The following is a 25,025-nucleotide window of genomic DNA, read 5'->3' on the forward strand; positions in this document are numbered from 1 at the left end:
TTTGGAGGTCATTCTAGTTTGAATTTCAATCTTTTGCTGTTGTATTGCTGTGTTCATTGCAGGTAACATTTTAGGAAGTTCAATTTGCTTGCTGTATTGTTGTGCTTGCTCTTGGCAACTAGTCAGTTTAGTCTGCAAATAATATATCTTCTTGTTGCCTAGAATTAATCCTTGAAATTAGTTTTTCCTTCTTGGAAACTAGTCTTTCTAATTTACTTTGTAGCTCTGTTATGTATTTTAATACATGTGGTACTGTGGTTGGGATACTTAGATTCGTTTGTAATCAATCAAAAAAATATAGTGAAAATTCACCAATGTGTGTTGGATTTTAAATGGGAATTATATCTTCTTTTAATACTAATGTGGCCCAAAGACTGCTTTAGTCTGAAAATCTCTAATCCCCCAGGAAAAACTTTGTTTAGTTTAGTGTTGTCTTGGTGACCAGTGTTTGACCTGGCCATTTGGTGCACAATAGGCACAAAATAAATTTCCCACAAAATCTTTCATGTCTTAAAATACTCTGTTTGGATTAAGAATTTGAAATAAAATTTATTTTTAATTATTATTTTTTTTTTGGTTAGTGTTAACATTGTAACTTTAAAAGTAAGAATTAAAATATTTAAACTATAAAATAAATAAATATTAATGTAGGGTGGAAATATTTTAGCCTTTTAAACCTTTTGTATTTTAAAAAATAAATCATATATATAAATAGATAAATAAATATAATTGAGACAAACAAAAAAATGACATTGCAATGACATTTTTTTGTTTCCTTGTCAACTCAATATTATTACAAAAAAAATTAAAAAAATTAAAAAATAAATTTGAGGTAATGAAATGTACCAAATTAGGTACTAATTAATCAACTTCCATTAATGAAATAACTTTTTCAAAATTTAAAGAGAAGAAAATGACAAAATTACAAATTTTCTGTTCATAAGGGCAAAAATGATAATTACACAGCAAAAAGTTATTTTACAGCTTATTTACCAAATATTACTCTGCTGCTTAAATCTATAATCCTACAGTTACACCAAACAGGTTACCAACTTATACTCACAACTATAAATTATAATTTAACAAGATTTGCAATCAACACGAAGTAAAAATTTTTGATTTAAAATATCATCTTGAAATTTTTGAATACATAAAACAGTAGATAAAATTTCTTTTTTGATAGTACTATAATTTAATTGTGCTTTATTCCAGACACCAGAATGATAGCGAACAATTTGTTCAGATGATTGAGGAGTGACTTTCTGAAGAAGAATGCCACCATAACCAATATCGGAAGCATCAGTTTGAATAATTTTGAAAGAATTTTCAGTAGGAATACCAAGACAAGGAAGAGACTTAACATATTGTTTGACTTGTTGAACAATAGAAGTATGAACAGAAGACCAAGGAGGAGGATTATCCTTTAACCTATCAAACAGAGGTTGACAAGTTTTCCTAAGGTCTTTGTAAAATTCAACAATGTAATTGAGGGATCCTAAGAACCTTTGTAATTGAGTTTTATCCAGAATTTCATCAGGGAATTTGGACGCAAATTCAATGGATCTACTAATGGGTAAAATAGTATTATGATGAATGTCATAGCCTAAGAATCGAACTTTAGTTTGAAATAATTTAATTTTAGGAGCAGAAATGACAAGACCATGACTTTTAATGGTGTAAAAGAATGCAGTTAAATGTTTCCAATGTTCACTAATTGATTTTGAAAAAATTAGTATGTCATCAATGTAAACAATTGAAAAATGACTAAATGGGTTGAATATGTCATTCATGATATGTTGAAATTCACTAGGAGCATTTTTTAATCCAAATGGCATGACATTCCATTCATATTGGCCAAAGGGTGTATTAAATGCAGTTTTGTATCTATCTTTCGGGGGAATTTGAATTTGCCAAAAACCACTTTTCAAATCAAATTTACTGAAAATAACAACTTGACTAAGTCTTTTAATTAAATCTTTTTTATTGGGAATAGGATATCGAATTCATTCTAGAACAGCATTTAAAGGTTTATAATTAATAACTAAGCGAGGGACACCTCTTTCTAATTCAGCATTTTTGTTAACATAAAAAGCAGGGCAAGACCATGGTGATTTACTGGGACTAATGATACGGTTGTTTAATAATTCATTAATTTCTTTTTTACACATTTCAAGTAACTCATGATTCATTTGAATTGGTCTAGATTTAGTAGGAATTTGTCGTTCATCAAAATTCTTAATATAAGGTAAAGTAACTACATGCTTTTTTCTATGCTAAAATGTAGTAGGTAAGGTAGAACAAACAGTGGATTCAAGTTTTAATTTGAAATCATTGATTTGAGAAATAACAATTGGATCAGTTAATTGTTGGTCAATGCGTTTATAATTAATTTCTTCTTTAAGAAAATTTAAATGCCGAGTTAAATGACTAATTTTATGGGAAATGGAACAATCTTTTAATTGATTTAATTTTAATAGTTCAGGGGGAGATAAAAATTTAAATGTGACAGGTTGTCCTAAAACATGCGTAGTTATTCCTGTACTAGATGTAGTAAATGGATATAATAAATATATAAATGGGGATCCTAAGATAATTTTATCAGTCATATTTGTAACTAAAACAAAGGAGGTTTTAAAACATACATTATCTTGGCAAACATGAACTTTAGGTAATTTATATTTGATATGCATTTTACTACCATTAGCAGAAGTTAATTTTTCTTGACATTTTTCATAATATGTAGTAGGGAGTAAACCTTCTTGTATACAATTTAGATCAGCACCAGTATCAATTAAAGCAATTAATTCTAATTCAAAATCATTGATAATTATTTTAATTTTAGAATACCATTTTTTAATGTAAAGCTTATTAATTAGATTTCACCGTTTTTCTTCAGGATTGTTGGATTGAGATTGGTGTGGCCGATTATCAAATATCAAATTATCAGGATTAGTAGGATCAGAATCATGTTCAGATTCATTTGGAGATTCTTGATCATTATTTTGGAAATTATCTAGACTTTTATTAAGTTTTAAAGTAATAATTTCGTCTTCTAACTTTTTATCTTTATTGTGTAATTCTTTAATTGTTTGTTTAATGTGATTGATTTCTTGTTGTAAATCTTGTAATGTAACTTCTTTTTGTTTATTTTTAAATCTATCTAAGGTTTTGGATAAACTAATTATGGGTTTATCAAACTTAGGTTTATTATCTGAATGAATTAATAAGGATTTTAATTTATCAATATATTTTTGTTTTAATTTGGGATCATCTAATTTACTAATTAGGTCAATAAGAGCGGATTCTTCTTGAGTATTTTTTGTAAGAACAGTAATTTGTTTAACTGGTTTACAACAAACATCATTACATCCTATATTAATGTTGTTATCAGAATCATCACTAGGTGATTGGTAATCGGATGAAGTATTGGGATGATCAGAAGAGGAACTACTAATAGATTGATTTAGTTGAAAGATTTCATATAATTGACTTTTGGAGTTATCATCAATTTGTAGTTGATTAACTTTATCTTTTAATTTTTGTTTTTCTTTACATTTATTGGAATAATGACCTTTTTGACCACAGTTATAACAAGTAATATCTTTGGTAGATTTAGATTTCGGATGTGATTTTGATTTATAATATTTCTTTTTAGGTTTAGTATAGAATTTATCATTTGATTTGGAAGGTGAATAATTCTTTTTATATTTATTAGAATATTTGTATGATGATTTATGTTTTTGTTTGGAGTATTTGTGTGATTTCCTACGAGAGGGTGCAATAGGAGGTAAATCATATTGTTCACAGAAATTACCTAATTCATATTTAGCTTTATGTTTATCTTTATTAGCTTTTTGAGTAAGTTTAAGATCAATACATATTTTTAAACCTTCTTTTTGAATAGTGCTAATTATATCACCATATGTTAAATTATCATACTCAATAACACCAGTGGGTTGACTAAGAACATCTCTACTTTTATGAGCAAATAAGCTAGGTAATCCATTAATAAATTTTTCTTTCCAAAATGATTTAGTACAGTCTTCGCTTAACATAACTCAAGAGGTAAATACATCTTTATACCATCTAAAATCACTTAAGGTTGGACAGGTAAGATTACTCAGTTGATCATGGATGCGAGAATATATATTTGTAGGTGTACCAATGAAATGTCGGACTATGGTATAGATTAATTGATTGATTCCGTCAGGGTGACAACATCCTAGAGTTTCATCAAAGATAGGTAGACCATTTTCATCAGTTTGATTAGCATAAATGATTGAGTCATGTTGTTCTTCATTAAGGTATTTTTCCCACCAAGATTTGAGCATACTAGTAAAACCAGAGGTAAGTAAGGAAACAATTTCATGTTGAGAATATTGGGGATAATTACTGAGATAACTATTTGCAACCATGGATAAATGATTTAATTTTTGAAGGATCTGATCTTCACTGAGACCATCAATATTCCATTCGTATAATTTTTTAGCAGAAACAGAAAACTGATTATTAAGATTAGTTTCTTCAAATTGGAGATCAGGTGGAGTAGGTCGAGAATACCAGTTTTTGGTAGATTGAGGATTAACTTTAGGATAATGAATTTTATTAAGATTGGAAGATTGAAATTGTTGGGCTAATTGATTTATTTCATTATCAGTAGTTTCGGTTTCAGATTGATCTAAAATAGTGTCGGTAATAGGTTGTTGATTTAAAACAGTAAGACCTTTATCTTTGGATGTAGAAGTATCATTGGGAGTTAATTTAGTAAATAAATGTTCAATAACTTTGACAGTAGATTGATCATTAGTAATTAAGCTAGTTCGTTTGGAATGATGAGTAGGGAGATTAAGTAAAGGTTGATCTAAGGGTTTAGTAGATTTGGTGGATTGTTCATCTAAATTAGTTTTTAGTTTATCTAATTGTTTACCAATGGTTTTTAGAAACTGATTAGTATAATTATTTTGTTCAATAACTTTTTTAATTTTAGGGTCAGTGCCAGACAATTTAAAAGGAGAGGCTGGAACTTCAGAACCTTGATGATCAATAATTATATTTTCTAATGGATGATGATTAGAGCTAACAGAAGTATTAGGAGAAGTTTTCCATTTATGTTTTGTGATTGTGTTGATTTTTTTTGTAATATTGATCCATATAGTCAAAGAAAGATAATTCAAAACCATATTGAACCATAAAATCATACCATTTTCTAGTTATTCTGGATTGCTGAGTAGAATCATATTTAGCACGATAAGCATGTCTTTTAGTCCTATTTTCTTTGGATCTAAAGTCAATAAGTAATTTATCTAAATCAGGAGTAAAATCTTTTTTGATTGTCATTAATTGGGGATTTACTGGTGGTATAAATTCTTCGAAATCAGTTTGAGTTTGAGAAGTATTAGAAGCAATGTCTTCTTCTGGTAAATGTGTGGGAGTAGTATAAACAGGTTTACTGATCTGGGAAGTGGTAGAATTATCAATTCCTTTTAGTTTATTTTGAGAAGTTTGGTTAGTTTGACCAAGATGTATTTGACTATTTTTTTGAAATAAATGGTGTAGTCATCCCTTACAGGTTCGGAAAATTTTTTGATTTAAAATATCATCTTGAAATTTTTGAATACATAAAACAGTAGATAAAATTTCTTTTTTGATAGTACTATAATTTAATTGTGCTTTATTCCAGACACCAGAATGATAATTTAATAGGTTTAAAAAGAAGATTTGACTATAATTTATAATCACTTTCCTATAACTCTACCAAACGGAACCCATATGTCTTACCAATTGCTTTTTATTTTGCAAGCTTAACGTACCGATTTTCAAATTGAATAATGTTTAGACCAACGTCACCCATCAAAAGAGTTTCATTTGAACCAATTAAAACACATTTGGATTTGACGTCATGTAGATTTTGAAATTTGCTATTAATTTTAGTCAAATATCATTAAATACTATTTAAGTAATAAAATTTACATTGTTTTTATGTAAATAATTGCCATAATAAGTCTTTCACATCTAGATTTCTATTTGATTATTTTTATTTGATCTTTATTATTATGATTGTAATTCATAGATTTTGTTATAATATCATATATGAATAAATAAATAAAAAAATGCATGCAACTATAAGCTTAAAAAATTGTTATTCCTTACCTATTAATTCTCATTTCATAAGCTAAATATGATCCTTTATCCAACTCAATATATTATGTACCTAGTAAAAAATGAAAAATGATATCCACACATCATTTTCCAAATAACTGTTTCTTAGTCAAATAAATTATTCTTATATAAAGTTTGACAACTTTGAGAGTTTTTAGAGTCTCTACTAAATTTGTTGAGATTTTGTGGATAATTAGAAATTCACTAAAAAGATATCAAAGACACTCTAGAGAGTCCAAAAAATTGAAACTTATTTAATTAGCTCTTAGCAGCCAAGTGGACAAATAAAAACATTATACACAAAGATGTCTTATTATTATTCAAATATATTGATCTCGATTTGTAGACAAAAAGAAAAAATCTAGCATATTTTCTAGGAAATAGAGGAAAATGATTAAAATAAAGAAAAACTTATGGACGTTTCGTGTCAAATGGGAAGAGCTATCTAGCAGGTCCGCCGTATTATGTGAATGTGTACTTACTTTACAATAAGAGAACATTTATATTTTTTATTTACATAATCAGGTAGACCATTAGTTTGCAATAATTAGAAAGTTTAATAACCAATAACTGAAACCCACTAAGCTCAACAACTACATACAATCAATCCTTATAATGGGTTAAACTGCTCTCTATAAAAGTTGAATTCGAAATCTCACACCATTAGGTCAAATGCCCTCATTAAGAGAACACTTGCCACTCTATTTAAAACATAAGAGAAACAATAGAAAACATTAATTACATGACCCTATACAATTGCAGAGCACACCACATAAGATATACGACATACCTATTTATACTTAAAATATATATTTCACGGTCTTTTCTAGTGCTATATTTAAAATATGAGATCTTTGATCTTTTTGCATAGTTATAAAACCTTTTGAGCTTGTAAATACTTTTTGGACTTTAATATAAGGATTAGGTTTCTCTCTAGTTTAAAATCGAAATAGAGCGTGTTGATGGGTCCATTGGACTCATGGCGAGTCATATTTCAATGATTTGAATTGTTTAATATGGAGAGCTCATCGAGTATTTTATCCTTGAAAAAATTACGTTAATCGGATATCGAAAAATGTTTGATCAGATCATATTTTTGTCAACAGTAAATATGATTTTAAAAATAAATTATTAACAAAAATGTGTTCTGATCAATGGACTATTGATATCCGATCGACGTATTTTTTTGCATGGATGAAATATCCAATGAGCCCTACGCATTGAACAGTTTGGATTATCAAAATAGGACATGTAGTGTGCTCCACAGGACTAGAGAGAATATGGACCCTTAATGTGTCTGTTTGGTGCAACTTAAAAGCTGCTTATTTCAGCTTTTAGCTTAATTTAAGCTAAAATATTGTGTTTGGTGTAACTTAACTCATTAGATTATAGCTTAATTTAAGCCATTTTCAACTTATTTTCCAAAGCAGTATGAGGGGTGCTTATAAAAATCGACTTAAGCAGACAGCTGGTAAGGAGGGCTAAAATTACTTAAATGCCCTCGTTAATACCTAACTATTACCAAAAACCTAACTATATAAATCTCATTTCGCAAAACATTGTTCATTGCTCACTTGAGAGAGAGAGAGAGAGAGAGAGGGGGGCAATTTTCGGCAGAGATTTCAGGCGAAAGTGATTTCCGACGGAGGCAAACCAGAGTTCTCTTTCGCTATCTCTTCTCTCTCTTTTCTCGATCTCTCTTCTCTTTCTCTCTCACGATCTGAAACTCTTTCTTTGGCACCACTACCATTACGATCTGAAACCCTAACCAGAGCGTCGCGATCTGGTCAGAGAACCAAAGCTCTCAATGAACCGAGCTCCTTTTCTCTTTCTCTCTCCCTCTCTCTCTCTCTCTCTCTCTCTCTCTCTCTCTTCGCGATCTGGTCGGACAACCAGGCTAGGATTCTGGTTGTGATCTGGTCAAACCAGAGCTTTCTCTTTCTCAATGAACCAGAGCTCTCTTTCTCTCTCTTCTCTCTCTTCTCTCTTCGTGATCTATCTCTCTCTCTCGTACGCGCATCTCCGGCGTTATTTCGACGGTGGCTAGGTCATCAACGGCGATGGCGAGCCATCTCTGACCTGTACCTAACATTATTATAAAAAAATATATATAAAATAACAATTTTTGTATTAAATTATACCATCTTAAATTTAAGAGTTTGAAAACTCAAAAAAAAAAAATTGAAAAAATATCTCAACTGGGAGCGGAGGGACACAGTGACAAGGGGGGTCATGTGCCCTCTTGACTTTTTACTTTTTTTTTTTTTTGGTCTTAGCTGACATTCACACAGTTAAAGCCTCACATCTTCACTTTTCAATTAATTTTAATTTTAATTTTTATATTTTTAACTCCCAATCCCAACCAAACACACTGACACACACAGCCTTACCTCACCCATGTTTTGTTTTGTTTTTGTCTTTTTGTCTTTTTTATTTTTATTTCGTTGTTGTTTCTGTTTTTATTTTTGTTTTTTTTGTTTTTTTTGAGTCCCAATCCCAAGAAAACACTAACACATACAACCCCAACCACGGAAACAATTTAAAAATTTGTTGGGCAATCTAAAAAAAATTTGCTGGGCAAGGCTTTCAATAGTAGATGGTAAGACCTCTAAAACCTAAAAAGTGTATGAAGTTCTTTATTTTTTTATTTATTTACAGTACTTGTTAAATGTCTCTATATTTTCTTTGTCTTCTTTGTTACTTTGCAATTTATCGACTCGGGATTCACCAGATTGAGATCACACAACACAGATTTGGGACCACACTACAATTTTGGTGGCTTCTCTTCATTGTTTACAAGTACCTTTATTTATTATTTTTTACTTTTAAACAAAAATTATGAGTATTAATTTATAATTATTTATTAAGTTTTGATTTGTTATTATTTATGTTAAAATAAGAGATTTTGATATGTTAAAATTATGAATCCTGATTGGTGGTGATTTTTATTAAAATTAGAAATTTTGATTTATTGTTATTTGTGCTAAAGTTAGGGATTTGATTTGTACCCCGCTATATTAAATTCCTAACTCCGCTACTGATCTCAACCACTTGTTTTTGAAAGGGTTAAATGAACCAATTCCATATTTCAATCTAATAGAAAAATATTTAAAGTATCAAGTCTATAATTTAGATTGAAAGATGTTGACTTGGTTTATATCCATTAAATAAATTGCATTATTTATTTCACAATTAATATTGATATAAATTGCACAATTGCAAAATTTAAATAAAGAAATAAATTGCACAATTTATTTCAATTTATATTGATATAAATTTATTTCAATTAAATAACTTCTATTAAAATAATATTATATTGATATAAAATTCTTTGGTATTGTCAAAAAAAAAAAAACATTTGTTGTTAATTGATATTAATATAAAAAAAATGAAATAACTTTTATTAAATGAAATAAAAAAAATGAAATAAATTTAGCCATTAATGAAATAAATTTTATATTAATTGATACTAATTAATAATTTTAGTATTAATTGATGCTAATTAAGCCATTAATTGACACTAATTAATTTATAATAAAAAAATGAAATAATTTTATACTAATTCATACTATTAATGAAAATAATAATTTTTGTAATACTAATTATATTAACTTTTATTAATGAAATAATTTATTAATACACTTAGAGGTTTTTGAGAGAGGTTGGAAAATTTACAACGCAGAGTGAAGTGGTGTTTTTCATTCTGCTTTCTTCGTTGGCATGCAAGCCAATTTATACACAAAGTTGATACATACAAGTTGAAACAATCCAAAAAAATTCGTCAAAAGTTCTGACAAAGAAAACAAAAAGTCTAAAGGCTAAAACAAAAAAGTCTAAAGGCTATTACCTAGACTAGACCATAGACTTCTAGATTTTTACAATAATATCTATGCCATAAATGCATAGATTTGGACGTGAGTTACTATTAAGGATAAAATTTTATCAATAAAAGATTAGGATAATGATATCGGGTACTGCTTTGGGCCCCATCGCATATCATTCAATCCTTCCTTTTTGACAAAATTTTGACACTATTAAGTTATTACAGGACACGTATAAGGATTTTCACAGCTTTTCTTTAATAAAGCAGGATAAGAAATATCTACTTTATTAAAGTAGTGAGTGAAGGAAAATCCTTATCACTGACAGACTCAAATAATTACAGACACAAAATATTTGCAAAATCTTTTTGGGTTTTTTCTTGGCGTATATTTTTCTGATATCTGAGGAGAATCCTTATCTTCTATGGATTTTGTCTTCTTTTGTTGGAGCGCCAATTATTGATGTAGACCTTGGAGTGATTCTTCAAAGTTGGGTCTTCGTGGAATAATTCTTCAAAATGTAAAGAGTAGAAAGATGTTCAAAATGTATTTTGAGTCTTGTAGTGGGACCACCTTTTTTTTTTTTTTTTTTTTTTTTTTTTTTACCCATACATTCTATCTGCTAGGTCGTCCAAGTCTGCTGCTGAGAGTTGGTCGTAAAAGTCATTATCATCTCCCATTGGTGGTTCATCGTACCATTCTTGATCATTTTCTCCCATCACAGGTGATTCATGAGAGACGCCATGCTGATAATTAGGGTACTGACTTTCATCGACAAATGTCTCTTTGCTGAATGGATATCCTGGGATAGCTAAATTACAGTGTATATTCTGAAGTCTATCTTCACAAACTAGATGTCCATAATTTCCATTATACGCTAATAGTGAGTTGCTGGCGAATTTTCTCCATTTATTGAGCTGTTCTTTAAGTGGAAATTTTCTGCATGGCCAGGGTCTCCTATTGAGAAGTCCTGGGTATCCTGGGAATGTAGAGGTTCCTCTGAGGTACATTTTGTGTTTAGCTTGATTGCACCATATTCCCTTCCACTCTGGTAATTTGATGTCTATCAAAGCTTCCACATACGGATGATGTTCTTCCATAACGCACAGTACTGCATGAGCAAGCTTATGTCCAAAGTGATCTGTCTGATCTGGATCTGTGAAAATTAGTCTGGAGACAAAGCCGTAATCTAACAATTTTGGGGCTGTTAGATAACGAATTTCGCCTCTGATTTCTATCTCCAATGGCTCGAAAGTGGCTAGATTTATTTGGCAAAGGCAAACGCTGAAGTCTAGGTTACACTGACATCTACCAAAATGTTCTGACCTCTTATTGCATCTTTCTTCGTCTAAGCAGGGTTGCTCTTCATCTTCATAGGTATAGGTCCATTGGTAAGCTAGGCCGGGGCAGTCAACCCTTGCTATGGAGAGATCTTGAAGAAACTGCTGAATAATGACTAACTCGTTGTTTCTGCTATCTCCGGCTAAGGTATAAATATAGGGTTTTAGGTCTTCCATTACTTGGCTTTTCTCACAAAGGGATCGAATGATAGAATGCCTGAAGAAATACATTCTAGCACTCAATTGGTCAAATTCCTCACTGGTGAGTTGTTTGATTTCTGGGCTAGGTAAGGAGGTAGGTGTTCTTTCTGGAGCTAATTTTTTAAGCTGGTTGGTTAAGGTTCTAATGGTTGCTCTCAATTGTTTTTCTTCGTCTCGGAGCTGGTCTAGCTCTTCACTGACCTTCTTGCCTTTATCCATAATTTTCTTGAAATTTCTGGAAAGGCCTTCACAATGTCTGCACATTTGGAGAGGATTCTGCGAATCTGTCTGAGGATTAGAACTACTGCTGCTTGTACTACTGCTTCCACTTGTCTGGCTAACTGGAATGCCACTGTTAGCAAGGATGGTAGATCTCATCTTGCTCAATGTGTCCAGGTAATCTTTAGCTATCTGGCTAATAAAGTAACTGGTTCCTATTTGTCTTCGGGCATAGGTACTGGCTGACTCAAAATCATAAAATCCTTTAAACTGAGGTGTGGGAAAATTTTTGACTAAAGGTTCTACTTCTATCCAATCATGGTAAATACCGGGCTTGGTTCCTTTAGCTACTACATAGAAAGAAAAACTTTTAGACAAGGGTGCTTGTTTTAAAATGGTCTGGTAATCTCTATTAGCTTTCTTATCACTACTCATAAACTAAGATCTTACTAATTGTTCTAAAATTTCTAATTTTTTCTTTAAATTATCTTGTATTTGATTAATCTGTTCTATTTGTTTAGCTATTTGATTTGTAGCTGAAATTAATGTTTCTATTTCTAGCTTAGTAGGAAATTTTTCTAAATTTAAATCTATTCTTTTTTGTAGGATAGCACTATACTGATCTTGGATATAATCTAATTTTTTATCTTGATCTTTAATTATACTACGATTATTACGAAGATGATCTATAGATGAAATGAAAAGATTACTAATTTTATCTATGTCTTTTTTAATATTTTCTGCAAAATTAATCTGATAATCTATGATGCTATTTAGCTGAGGATTATGTTCGCTATGAAGCTGATGTGTAAAAGTCTCTTCAAAATTACAACGAAAATTATTTTTATTTACGCTAAGGCGACGATTATGGCTGCTGAGTTCTAAATCTAGATACTCTACTTTTTTCATATACAAAATTAACTCCTACTATAAAATTATTACAGGCTACTATAATATGAAATTTATAACTAAAATCTCCAAAAATAAAAACTACTCTATTACCATCAGCAAAATGCATAAACTAACTTAAACTGTCCTAAAACCGAACACTGCTCTGATACCAATTTTTTGTAGGTTGAGTTAGTGGTTTACCACTATTTTGAAATTGGGCTGAGAATTATCTGACTAATTCTACAGTTATGCTACTAGATCTTCAAGCTGTTGTATGGCTATTTTTAAGGCTTCTTGTTTTGCAGTTAGCTGTTTCTAAGGAATGGGCGATGGTGCTAAGGGCATAAGCCGTTGGTGTATGTACAGTTCGCTTGAAGAAACTAATATTGTTTTGGCTGAGTAACATGCCACCTTGTAAGCTAAGGATGAAATTAAGTCCTAAGATGAAAGTATGATTCTGTCGGGTATTTCCAACCCAAACCTGAGGTAAAGGAAACTATTCTATATGCTGATCTGGAGAACCTAGATGATGAAAACTAATCTGTGCGCCATTGATGCAATGTGTGTATATCTGTTTAGTGCCGTCTGCTATACTAACTAAAGCTGGGGTTGTTAAAGTCGTGCTCCATCCTGGGGGAACTACTTGTTGTTCAATATATGATTTACTAGCTCCTGTATCTATCATGGCATCTATACTAAGGGTTTTTGCTGCAAACTTGATTACACAAGAGATCTCAACTAGATTTGGTTTAGGTATAACCGGATAATTAAATGGTAAAGATGTAGTATCTGATTGGGCTTTAGAATATTGACTAAAGGGTTGAGAATCAACTAGGTTGACTAATTCTAATGAATTCATATGTTCTTCAATCAATTTGTCTTTTAAAGGGTACTTATTGTGAAATTGCTCTAGCTGCTGTTTAAGCTGTCTATTTTCTAATTCTAAACATTCTATGTCAAAGCTAGTCTTAGTTTCTATCTCGTGTATTTGTATCTTAAGTTCTCTTACTTGTAGTTATAGTTCTCTAATTGTTAAATGTAATTCTCTGCTTTCTAGACTATGATCTTCTTTAGTATTTCCTAATGCTATCTTATGTGTCATATTTAATTTTTCTAGACAGACTATACAATAGGTTATACTGCATAATAAACATTGAGCTCGTTTATCTTTAGCTGGAAACCAATTACAATAGCTGCATCTAGTGGTATCAAATCCTAATCCTATTTGAAAGTTATGCTGACATTCAGTATCTGCATTACATTCCATCATAAAGAAAGTTTCTTGGGAAGGTGTTAGTCCTATTTCTTGGTTGAGTTGTCCTAAAAGATTATCTATATTAGTATCACCTTCTGAATCACTATCTGAACTTATGGCTTCTATTTGATATCCATAATCGCTGACTATACTATATATTTCTGAATCATCACTAGTTATGCTAACTATATCTTCTTCTAAGTCTTTTATAATATGTAGTCTTTCTATCTGTTTATTAGTATTTGGTCTTTGTCTTTTTGGGCAGTTCTTTGCAAAATGATTGGGTTCTCCACATATAAAACAATTGCATTTTTTGCTATTGGGTTTTCTAACATATCTTTGTTTTCTTTTATCTTTTTCTTCTCTGGGTAATTTCTTATAATTTGTCCTATTAAAAGTTCTACTTTTTCTAATGAATTTTTGTTTTTTCCATGGTTTTCTATAATTTTTCTTCCAATATTTTTCTTTTCTACATTTTCCAAATTTTTTATATTTTTTCCTATTATGTTCATCTTCATATTGCTGAGGAGTATATATTACGCTGCTACAAAAGCCGTAACTTTGTTTTTTCAAGTCTTTCTGTATTTTAACTTCTATACATTTTTCTCTGAGCTTATAAAATGTAAAAACTATTCTAGGTCCTATTCCTAAAGTTCCTCTTATTCTTAATTCTCCAGTGGCTATTCTTGCTGGTAAGAATAAGAGGAACTTTAGGAATAGGACCTAGAATAGTTTTTACATTTTATAAGCTCAGAGAAAAATGTATAGAAGTTAAAATACAGAAAGACTTGAAAAAACAAAGTTACGGCTTTTGTAGCAGCGTAATATATACTCCTCAGCAATATGAAGATGAACATAATAGGAAAAAATATAAAAAATTTGGAAAATGTAGAAAAGAAAAATATTGGAAGAAAAATTATAGAAAACCATGGAAAAAACAAAAATTCATTAGAAAAAGTAGAACTTTTAATAGGACAAATTATAAGAAATTACCCAGAGAAGAAAAAGATAAAAGAAAACAAAGATATGTTAGAAAACCCAATAGCAAAAAATGCAATTGTTTTATATGTGGAGAACCCAATCATTTTGCAAAGAACTGCCCAAAAAGACAAAGACCAAATACTAATAAACAGATAGAAAGACTACATATTATAAAAGACTTAGAAGAAGATATAGTTAGCATAACTAGTGATGATTCAGAAATATATAGTATAGTCAGCGATTATGAATATCAAATAGAAGCCATAAGTTCAGATAGTGATTCAGAAGGTGATACTAATATAGATAATCTTTTAGGACAACTCAACCAAGAAATAGAACTAACACCTTCCCAAGAAACTTTCTTTATGATGGAATGTAATGCAGATACTGAATGTCAGCATAACTTTCAAATAGGATTAGGATTTGATACCACTAGATGCAGCTATTGTAATTGGTTTCCAGCTAAAGATAAACGAGCTCAATGTTTATTATGCAGTATAACCTATTGTATAGTCTGTCTAGAAAAGTTAAATATGACACATAAGATAGCATTAGGAAATACTAAAGAAGATCATAGTCTAGAAAGCAGAGAATTACATTTAACAATTAGAGAACTATAACTACAAGTAAGAGAACTTAAGATACAAATACACGAGATAGAAACTAAGACTAGCTTTGACATAGAATGTTTAGAATTAGAAAATAGACAGCTTAAACAGCAGCTAGAGCAATTTCACAATAAGTACCCTTTAAAAGACAAATTGATTGAAGAACATATGAATTCATTAGAATTAGTCAACCTAGTTGATTCTCAACCCTTTAGTCAATATTCTAAAGCCCAATCAGATACTACATCTTTACCATTTAATTATCCGGTTATACCTAAACCAAATCTAGTTGAGATCTCTTGTGTAATCAAGTTTGCAACAAAAACCCTTAGTATAGATGCCATGATAGATACAGGAGCTAGTAAATCATATATTGAACAACAAGTAGTTCCCCCAGGATGGAGCACGACTTTAACAACCCCAGCTTTAGTTAGTATAGCAGAGGGCACTAAACAGATATACACACATTGCATCAATGGCGCACAGATTAGTTTTCATCATCTAGGTTCTCCAGATCAGCATATAGAATGGTTTCCTTTACCTCAGGTTTGGGTTGGAAATACCCGACAGAATCATCCTTTCATCTTAGGACTTAATTTCATCCTTAGCTTACAAGGTGGCATGTTACTCAGCCAAAACAATATTAGTTTCTTCAAGCGAACTGTACATACACCAACGGCTTATGCCCTTAGCACCATCGCCCATTCCTCAGAGTTGCGTGCGAAGCGTGGTGGTACCATAGGAGTAGATTTAGATTCAGTTCCAGCTAGTCTTTTATTTCCAAGTAGAAATATTTTTCCCGACCTAGCCCAAAAATACATACCTAATGAGATCGCAAATACGTCTTTAGAAAATTTAGATACAGAAAATTATGATTTAGAAGAATTTGATTTTGAAAATAAGGAAGATTATTGGAACCTAGAAGATTTTAAACAACCAGCTAATTTAGAATTAATTTTTGCAAAAATAGGAAAAATAAAGAAAAAACCAATATACAGGAGAACCGAAAATGATTTAGATGAGACAATAAGATTAGCTGAAACAACAGAAATTTTAGGAGAACAGCCTATGAAATATTGGGAAAGAAATAAAATTTTAGCTAGTCTAGATATAAAAAACAAAGATTATAGGATTACCTCAGCATAAATAGATCATACACCAGCAGACATAGAAGAATTTAGAACACAGATTAAGGAATTACTAGATCTAGGAGTAATTAGACCCAGCAATAGCCCGCACAGGAGCGCAGCATTTATGGTTAGAAATCATGCAGAAATAAAAAGAGGAAAAGCTAGAATGGTGATAAATTATAAAAGATTAAATGATAATACAGAAGATGATAAATATAATATACCAGATAAAGACCAACTCATAAATAGAATACAGACATCAAAGATATTTAGCAAATTTGATTGTAAGTCAGGATTTTGGCAGATAAAAATGGAAAAGGAAAGCATACCATGGACAGCCTTCTGTTGCCCTTAAGGACATTATGAGTAGCTAGTTATGCCCTTTGGATTAAAAAATGCACCTTCTATATTTCAGCGTAAAATGGATAGTATATTTAATAAATATAGTTTTATACTGGTATATATAGATGACATATTAGTGTTCAGTCCAGATAAAAGTAGTCACATAGATCATTTGTATATAACATTAGAAGAATTCATAAATAATGGAATAATAATCAGCAAGAAAAAGATGGTATTAAATAAACCCTACATAGAATTTTTGGGAATGGAGCTAGGAGATGGAAAAATTAGGTTACAACCTCATATAGTCAAGAAAATTTTAGATTATCCAGATAAATTAGAAGATACAAAGCAACTGCAATCCTTTTTAGGAATTTTAAATTATACACGAATGTATATTCCTAACCTCAGTAAAATAATAGGACCCCTTTATAGTAAAACCACACCCACTGGACAGAAATATTTCAATCAGCAAGATATAGCTCTAGTTAGAAAAATAAAAGACATTTGTAAAAACTACCAGGCCTACAACTTCCCTTAGAATCTGAATACATAGTTGTAGAAACAGACGCAAGTCAATTAGGATGGGGAACAATATTATTAGCAAAACCCAGTAAATATGACAGTAAAAATAAAGAACGCATTTGTAGATATAGTTCTGGAAAATTTAAAGAAAATGATACAACTATGACCAGCCTAGATTTTGAAATACTAGGAGTAGTATACGCAATAAATAAATTTAGATTATTTTTGCACAAACCTTTTACAATAAGGACAGATTGTGAAGCCATAGTTAGATTTCATAACAAACTAAATGAGCGTAAATTAAGTACTGGAAGATGGGCAAAATTTTTAGATTGTATAGTAGGACAGGGATATAACGTAGAATTTGAGCATATTAAAGGAAGCGATAATAAATTAACGGACTGGTTAAGTAGAAAAATTTATTTAGAAAAAGAAGATAACCAGTTTAATTTTTGTGCAGATAATGAAGAACAGCAAGACCATGAACTTTGGGGGATTTTCTCTTCCCATTCATGAAGGCAGAACCAAGTTCAGACCCTTAACAAGGATTGAGCTAGACGCAGTTCAACAGTGTCTTTTAGATAACCTTTGGACCAGCCAAAACCACCCAGCTAAGCGTCTTTTAGCCCTAAATTCCCTCAGTATATATTTTTCAAAAATCCAAAACAAGCCCTTGTCTAAAAGTTTTTCTTTCTATGTAGTAGCTAAAGGAACCAAGCCCGGTATTTACCATGATTGGATAGAAGTAGAACCTTTAGTCAAAAATTTTCCCACACCTCAGTTTAAAGGATTTTATGATTTTGAGTCAGCCAGTACCTATGCCCGAAGACAAATAGGAACCAGTTACTTTATTAGCCAGATAGCTAAAGATTACCTGGACACATTGAGCAAGATGAGATCTACCATCCTTGCTAACAGTGGCATTCCAGTTAGCCAGACAAGTGGAAGCAGTAGTACAAGCAGTAGTAGTTCTAATCCTCAGACAGATTCGCAGAATCCTCTCCAAATGTGCAGACATTGTGAAGGCCTTTCCAGAAATTTCAAGAAAATTATGGATAAAGGCAAGAAGGTCAGTGAAGAGCTAGACCAGCTCCGAGACGAAGAAAAACAATTGAGAGCAACCATTAGAACCTTAACCAACCAGCTTAAAAAATTAGCTCCAGAAAGAACACCTACCTCCTTACCTAGCCCAGAAATCAAACAACTCACCAGTGAGAAATTTGACCAATTGAGTGCTAGAATGTATTTCTTCAGGCATTCTATCATTCGATCCCTTTGTGAGAAAAGCCAAGTAATGGAAGACCTAAAACCCTATATTTATACCTTAGCCGGAGATAGCAGAAACAACGAGTTAGTCATTATTCAGCAGTTTCTTCAAGATCTCTCCATAGCAAGGGTTGACTGCCCCGGCCTAGCTTACCAATGGACCTATACCTATGAAGATGAAGAGCAACCCTGCTTAGACGAAGAAAGATGCAATAAGAGGTCAGAACATTTTGGTAGATGTCAGTGTAACCTAGACTTCAGCGTTTGCCTTTGCCAAATAAATCTAGCCACTTTCGAGCCATTGGAGATAGAAATCAGAGGCGAAATTCGTTATCTAACAGCCCCAAAATTGTTAGATTACGGCTTTGTCTCCAGACTAATTTTCACAGATCCAGATCAGACAGCTCACTTTGGACATAAGCTTGCTCATGCAGTACTGTGTGTTATGGAAGAACATCATCCGTATGTGGAAGCTTTGATAGACATCAAATTACCAGAGTGGAAGGGAATATGGTGCAATCAAGCTAAACACAAAATGTACCTCAGAGGAACCTCTACATTCCCAGGATACCCAGGACTTCTCAATAGGAGACCCTGTCCATGCAGAAAATTTCCACTCAAAGAACAGCTCAATAAATGGAGAAAATTCGCCAGCAACTCACTATTAGCGTATAATGGAAATTATGGACATCTAGTTTATGAAGATAGACATCAGAAGATACACTGTAATTTAGCTATCCCAGGATATCCATTCAGCAAAGAGACATTTGTCGATGAAAGTCAGTACCCTAATTATTAGCATGGCGTCTCTCATGAATCACCTGTGATGGGAGAAAATGATCAAGAATGGTACGATGAACCACCAATAGGAGATGATAATGACTTTTACAACCAACTCTCAGCAGCAGACTTGGACGACCTAGCAGATAGAATGTATGGGTAAAAAAAAAAAAAAAAAAGGACAAAATAATCATTTTTATATCATATAAGGGCAAAAAGGACAATTACACAACAAAAAGTTATTTTACAGCTTATCAACCAAATACTATTCTGCTATTTAAATCCATAATCCCACAACTGTACTAAACATGTTAATCAATTAACGTATAATCTATAATCATTTTTCCACAGCTCTACCAAACGGAACCAATATACTAGGGCCAATTATACTTACTTTGTGTCAATAATTAATTACAAATTAATAATTTTTTTTTATAATTTTAATTATTAAATTTTATAATATATTTCACTTTTTTTGTAATTACCTACTGTCAGGTTTTTTCTCCAATATAGTACAAGTTTTATACATACAACTTTTTGATTTAAAAAAAAAAAAAACTAAAAACAAAAAAAAAAGAGAAGAAAAATGATGGACTGGACTGGAGTTTAGACCTCGTAATATTGGGGGCCCAAAATCCAACCCATCTTCTCAGTATATCATTCGATTAGGGTTTCCTTGCCTTCCTAGGGTTTTCATTTTGTCGGAGGCTCAGCTCAGCCAAGCTAGAGAGAGATAGAGAGAGAGCTCCGTCGTCTCTCCACCGTACTGCAAATATGGGTAATCTCATCCTTCATCTCCTCTCTCTCTCTCTCTCTATTTTCAATTCTCACTGTAGTTTGTAGTGTGATTTTGATGGCGTATTGTGGTTGTTGTTGTAGGTATCTCACGAGACTCGATGCACAAGAGGCGTGCAACTGGAGGGAAGAAGAAGGCCTGGAGGAAGAAGAGAAAGTATGAAAACCAAAACTCAATTCAAATTACTTTCTTTCTTCTCCCTTATTTTTGGTTTTTTCTCTTTGCCCCTGTTTGGTTTCTGGGAAAAGCTAAGAAAAAGAAAATGGAAATAAAATTTATATACTTGTTTTTTTTCTTCTTTTGTAATAAGCTCAATGTGTGGTGTTTTTGGTTTACTGGACTCTTGGAGAATGAGTAATCAACAAGGCTTTACCTTTTATTTATCAGATGATATTAGTTATTTTGATGAATGAATTTGTGTGATGTTTATTGTATACATGGAGTAGATCTGTTATTTGTGGTCATCATAGCTGCAATTTGAGATGGGTAGATGTGTTTTCGGTTTCTGGTTGGGTTCATGCATAGTGAAAGATTTTACACTTCATATGGTTGCAAAGAAGGATTCTTGAAATTGAAACAATAAAATTGTACACGAATTTTTTTGGGTACCATACTTGTCTAGAATATACATATATATATATATATATATATATATACTATTATAAAGCACAACTCAGAAGATTTTGAAGGTTTGGAAGCTTTTATTTTTTTCTTCCCAAAATACCCAGATTTACCTATATTGTTAACAGCTTCAGAAAATAACTGCTAGCAGTTATCTAATACAATCCATCTTCTCCATACATGAAATCAGTAAAAAAATTTATATGTAAAATTGCGAACCCATCATGTTTGCACCCACCGTTAGTTTTTTCTGAGTTATTACCTAGAAGTGCATGGAAAAGTGACTTCCATTTAATAGGCTACTGACAGTTACGTTTTCATGAAAACCAAAGTAGATTTGATATATTTTTCTTCAGCTGTACTCTGAAGGTATGTTAAAATGTATTGATTTGCAATTTGAATTTTACATTGGGGTGATACCAAAATTGCTGGGGAAAATTTCACATATTATATGGCAATGTGTGGAGCAAACACAAAATAAGAAAATAGTATTTTGGAAAATTAAAAAGCAGTGATTTTCAAACTGTCTTGCATTTTATTCTGATCCAAAAGAATGGAAAAGACAGTTTGAAAATCACTGCTTTTTAATTTTCCAAAAACAGAGTTGTTATGAACTTTAATTATGAGTCTACCATTGCAGTAGCCTTTTGCATCTCAGTTTAGTGTTTTCAAGAAATTTAATTTATTTTTTCTTCTTCTTCTTAATGAACATGCATCATTAAGTCAACTTTAAGGCTGAAATCTAATTGTAGAGTGGCTATACACTTGTGCACATTGTTTCATTTTGTTGCAATAATGTTGTATATTATATTATGGTAGTAATTGCTCAGAAAATAGATGCAGATAGTACATTACAATAACGTGCACAATTTATTGTCACTAGATATGCTGTAGAACAAGAATCTAAAGACGCATCAAGACATGAACAAATATTTCCTTCTGATGAACTCCTATTTTCTATAAATCTAAGTAATGTTGGTTGCAAAGGGTGTGAGGAAAGGCTTAGAATTCCTGTCCTGGGGAATCATGTTTCAAGCTAGAAAAATATCATTTCACGAAAGTAGGTGCTCTAATGTAAAGAAATGGTTATCCTTAGTTAAGGTGTTCCTTTGGCATTCCTCATATAAGACTTCTTATTTGTACTGGACTTATGTTTGTGTTTTGGGATTATTTAGTTGTACGGCAATATCAACGTAGAGCAACAGTCGGTGGTTACCTTCATGTATCTGCATATTTTGCTAATTCTTTTGGCTTTTTATAGGTATGAGCTTGGTCGTCAGCCTGCAAATACTAAGCTCTCGAGCAACAAGACAGTGAGAAGAATCCGTGTGAGAGGCGGCAATGTGAAGTGGAGGGCCCTCAGATTGGACACTGGGAATTTCTCTTGGGGTAGTGAAGCTGTTACCCGTAAAACACGTATCCTTGATGTGGTGTACAATGCTTCAAACAATGAGCTTGTCAGGACGCAAACATTGGTGAAAAGTGCAATTATTCAAGTGGATGCTGCTCCATTCAAGCAGTGGTACCTTCAGCACTATGGCATTGAGATTGGTAGGAAGAAGAAGGCAGCTGCTAAGAAGGAAACCCCAGAGGTATGTATTGCTTCCTACCATGTTTTTTTCTTATAATTTGTTTTGTTTTTTTCTAAAATAATTATATATATTTTTTTTATAGGAGTTTACACTTTAATGAATCCAGTATGTCAACTTTACTTTGTAAATGGTTGTTTAACTGATTCATCCAGTATATTGGAAATCCAGAGAGTCTACCTCTGTGTTCTATGTATCAACTTAGTTAAACTCTCTCTTAATGGTTAAACTCTCTTTCTGTCTTCCTGATTGTACGATTGGCATCCAAGGCTGTTGATGGGAGACTAGCAAAATTGAATAAGAAAAGGGGACAATATAGGCTTTTAGCAAAAAAATGTTAATAGAGTGAGATTTTGTACTTTACTCCAGACCACATGGGTTTTGTGTATATTTCTAGGTCATACGTTTGGTTTCAATTTTTTGAAAATTAAGTTTTTTGCTTTTCGTTTTTTTTTTGGTGAATATTTTTTAAATTTTAAGCAATTTTTTTACTTTTTTAGATGCACCTTATTTATATATATCTAAAAAGTAAAATATTTGTAAAAAAATATTTTAAGATACACAAGAATACGAAAAATGTACTAAATTCTCGTCATGGTTATCAGAATCCCGATCCGGATCTTACGATCCTACGATCTTACGATCCATTTGAGTGCAATCGATTCGGATCGTGTAAAAAACTCCTTATAGGTAGGATCTTTCGATCTTGGTAGTGGGATCTTATAGGATCGTGGAATCCCAATCCGAATCCGATCCTATCCGATCCAATTTGCAAGCCTTGTTTTGTATTGTATGACATATTTTGTTGTAAATTTTATATTTGTTGTCTAAATATCAATTTATGTTGTCAAAATAAATAATAAAAATTAAGTAGTATTGAATCAAATAGACTAAGAAAAACAAATTAGGAAACAAGCATTCAAATATTGCGGTAATTTAAGAAAATTAAATAGTCGGAAAAACAAACTTAGCTTTAGCGGAGTCTAAGAAGGATAAGATGATAGTAACTTTATCCCAATTTCTGGAAAAATTATTTTTGTGACTCGAATTCGCTCCACCAGGGATGCTAACGACAAACCTTATCATTCGACTAAGCTACTCTTTTGAGTTCTTAATTTATTTTCATATCCAATTTTGTTAAATATTTTTTCTTCACTTTTTATGCATTATTATACATTGTAAAGTATTTTGTTATAGAATTCTTCTTCTTCTTCACCTTCTTTTTTGATAAAATACAGAACTTTTACCATCGAGTTTTCTATTGCATAATATTATATGTACATTTTACATGGAGTATTATATTTTTCACAATATCTTCACTTCTTTTTAATAAAATATAGGTTCATTTTGTGTATACTTTATAAGAAATATTTATTTAAATTAAATTATTATATAGTTTATCTTTTTCGGTAGGATCTTATGATCTTCGATCCGATTCTACGATCCGATCCTATAAACACCTCTAACGATCCAACGTAGGATCCCGATTTTAACAACCTTGATTCTCGTATGTTTGTTTTTTTGATATTTAATGAATTTTCTAAAGATTTTTTTTCACAAATATTATATTTTTTAATTGTATTTATGTAAGGTGTGTCAAAAAATTAAAAAAATTGCTTAGAATATTAAAAAAATTCAATGAAAACAAAAAAAACACAGAAAACAAAAAATTTTAATTTTCTGAACCAAAGTGTTTTTGGGCTACTAAAATGGTTAAAGTTTAATTACCCCCCCCCCCCCCCCCCCCCCCCCCCCCCGCGCAGCGCCAGCCAACCTCTTCTTTTTTTATTTTTTTTTATTTTATGTTATTTAATTTTCCATGTTAATTGCTCTGTTGGTCTGTTTAATCGTCAACAACAACACTGCCATCAATTCTTGTTGTGGGAATTTATACATGTGCCGCTGTGTCATGTGATTTCTTTTTGTCTAGTGGCGGTTATTCTAATTGTTTTATCATAATGTGCAAAGCAGGAAGAAGTGGCTGCAGAGGAAACAAAGAAGAGCAAACATGTCCTCAGGAAGCTTGAGAAGCGCCAGGAAGGTCGGAAACTTGATGGCCACATTGAAGAGCAGTTTGGTGGTGGTAGGTTGCTGGCCTGCATCTCTTCCCGACCAGGTCAATGTGGGAGAGCAGACGGGTGAGTATTGTAGAAACATCTCTTTTACAAATGAATTGAATGTTTCGCTGTATATCTCATTTTGCTTCCATGTCAAACTATCGTGATAGGTATATCTTGGAGGGAAAGGAACTGGAATTCTATATGAAGAAGATTCAGAGGAAGAAAGGCAGCAAAGCTGCTGCTGCTTAATCGGTGCTCTCTAACTGGGCACTTCTTTTGGGTTTGCTTTGTTGAATTCCTTTCTTGCTTATGGACCAAATGGCTTGTTATTGACTTTTATTCTAGCTAGTGATGAGATGATTTTACCTTGCTGTGTTGTGCTAGGAAGTTTTGACCTAAAATATAACATGTTATAATGATTTTTCTTCTTTAGCCCCAAAA

At 31.7% G+C, this 25,025-nt stretch overlaps 1 protein-coding gene across 1 annotated transcript; it reads left to right on the forward strand.

Moving 5' to 3' along the window:
* Nucleotides 1-25,025, forward strand: LOC114289006 (small ribosomal subunit protein eS8). The gene is made up of 7 exons (XM_028232646.2): nt 1-62; nt 8,891-8,958; nt 20,207-20,296; nt 20,398-20,470; nt 22,197-22,527; nt 24,496-24,662; nt 24,752-25,025. Exons 3-7 carry the CDS (start codon nt 20,293-20,295, stop codon nt 24,831-24,833), a joined length of 657 nt encoding a protein of 218 aa, XP_028088447.2. The 5' UTR covers nt 1-62; nt 8,891-8,958; nt 20,207-20,292; the 3' UTR covers nt 24,834-25,025.

This window comes from Camellia sinensis, chromosome 6, assembly GCF_055761805.1.
Source record: "Camellia sinensis isolate YWXY chromosome 6, ASM5576180v1, whole genome shotgun sequence".
In the NCBI taxonomy this organism is placed as follows: domain Eukaryota; kingdom Viridiplantae; phylum Streptophyta; class Magnoliopsida; order Ericales; family Theaceae; genus Camellia; species Camellia sinensis.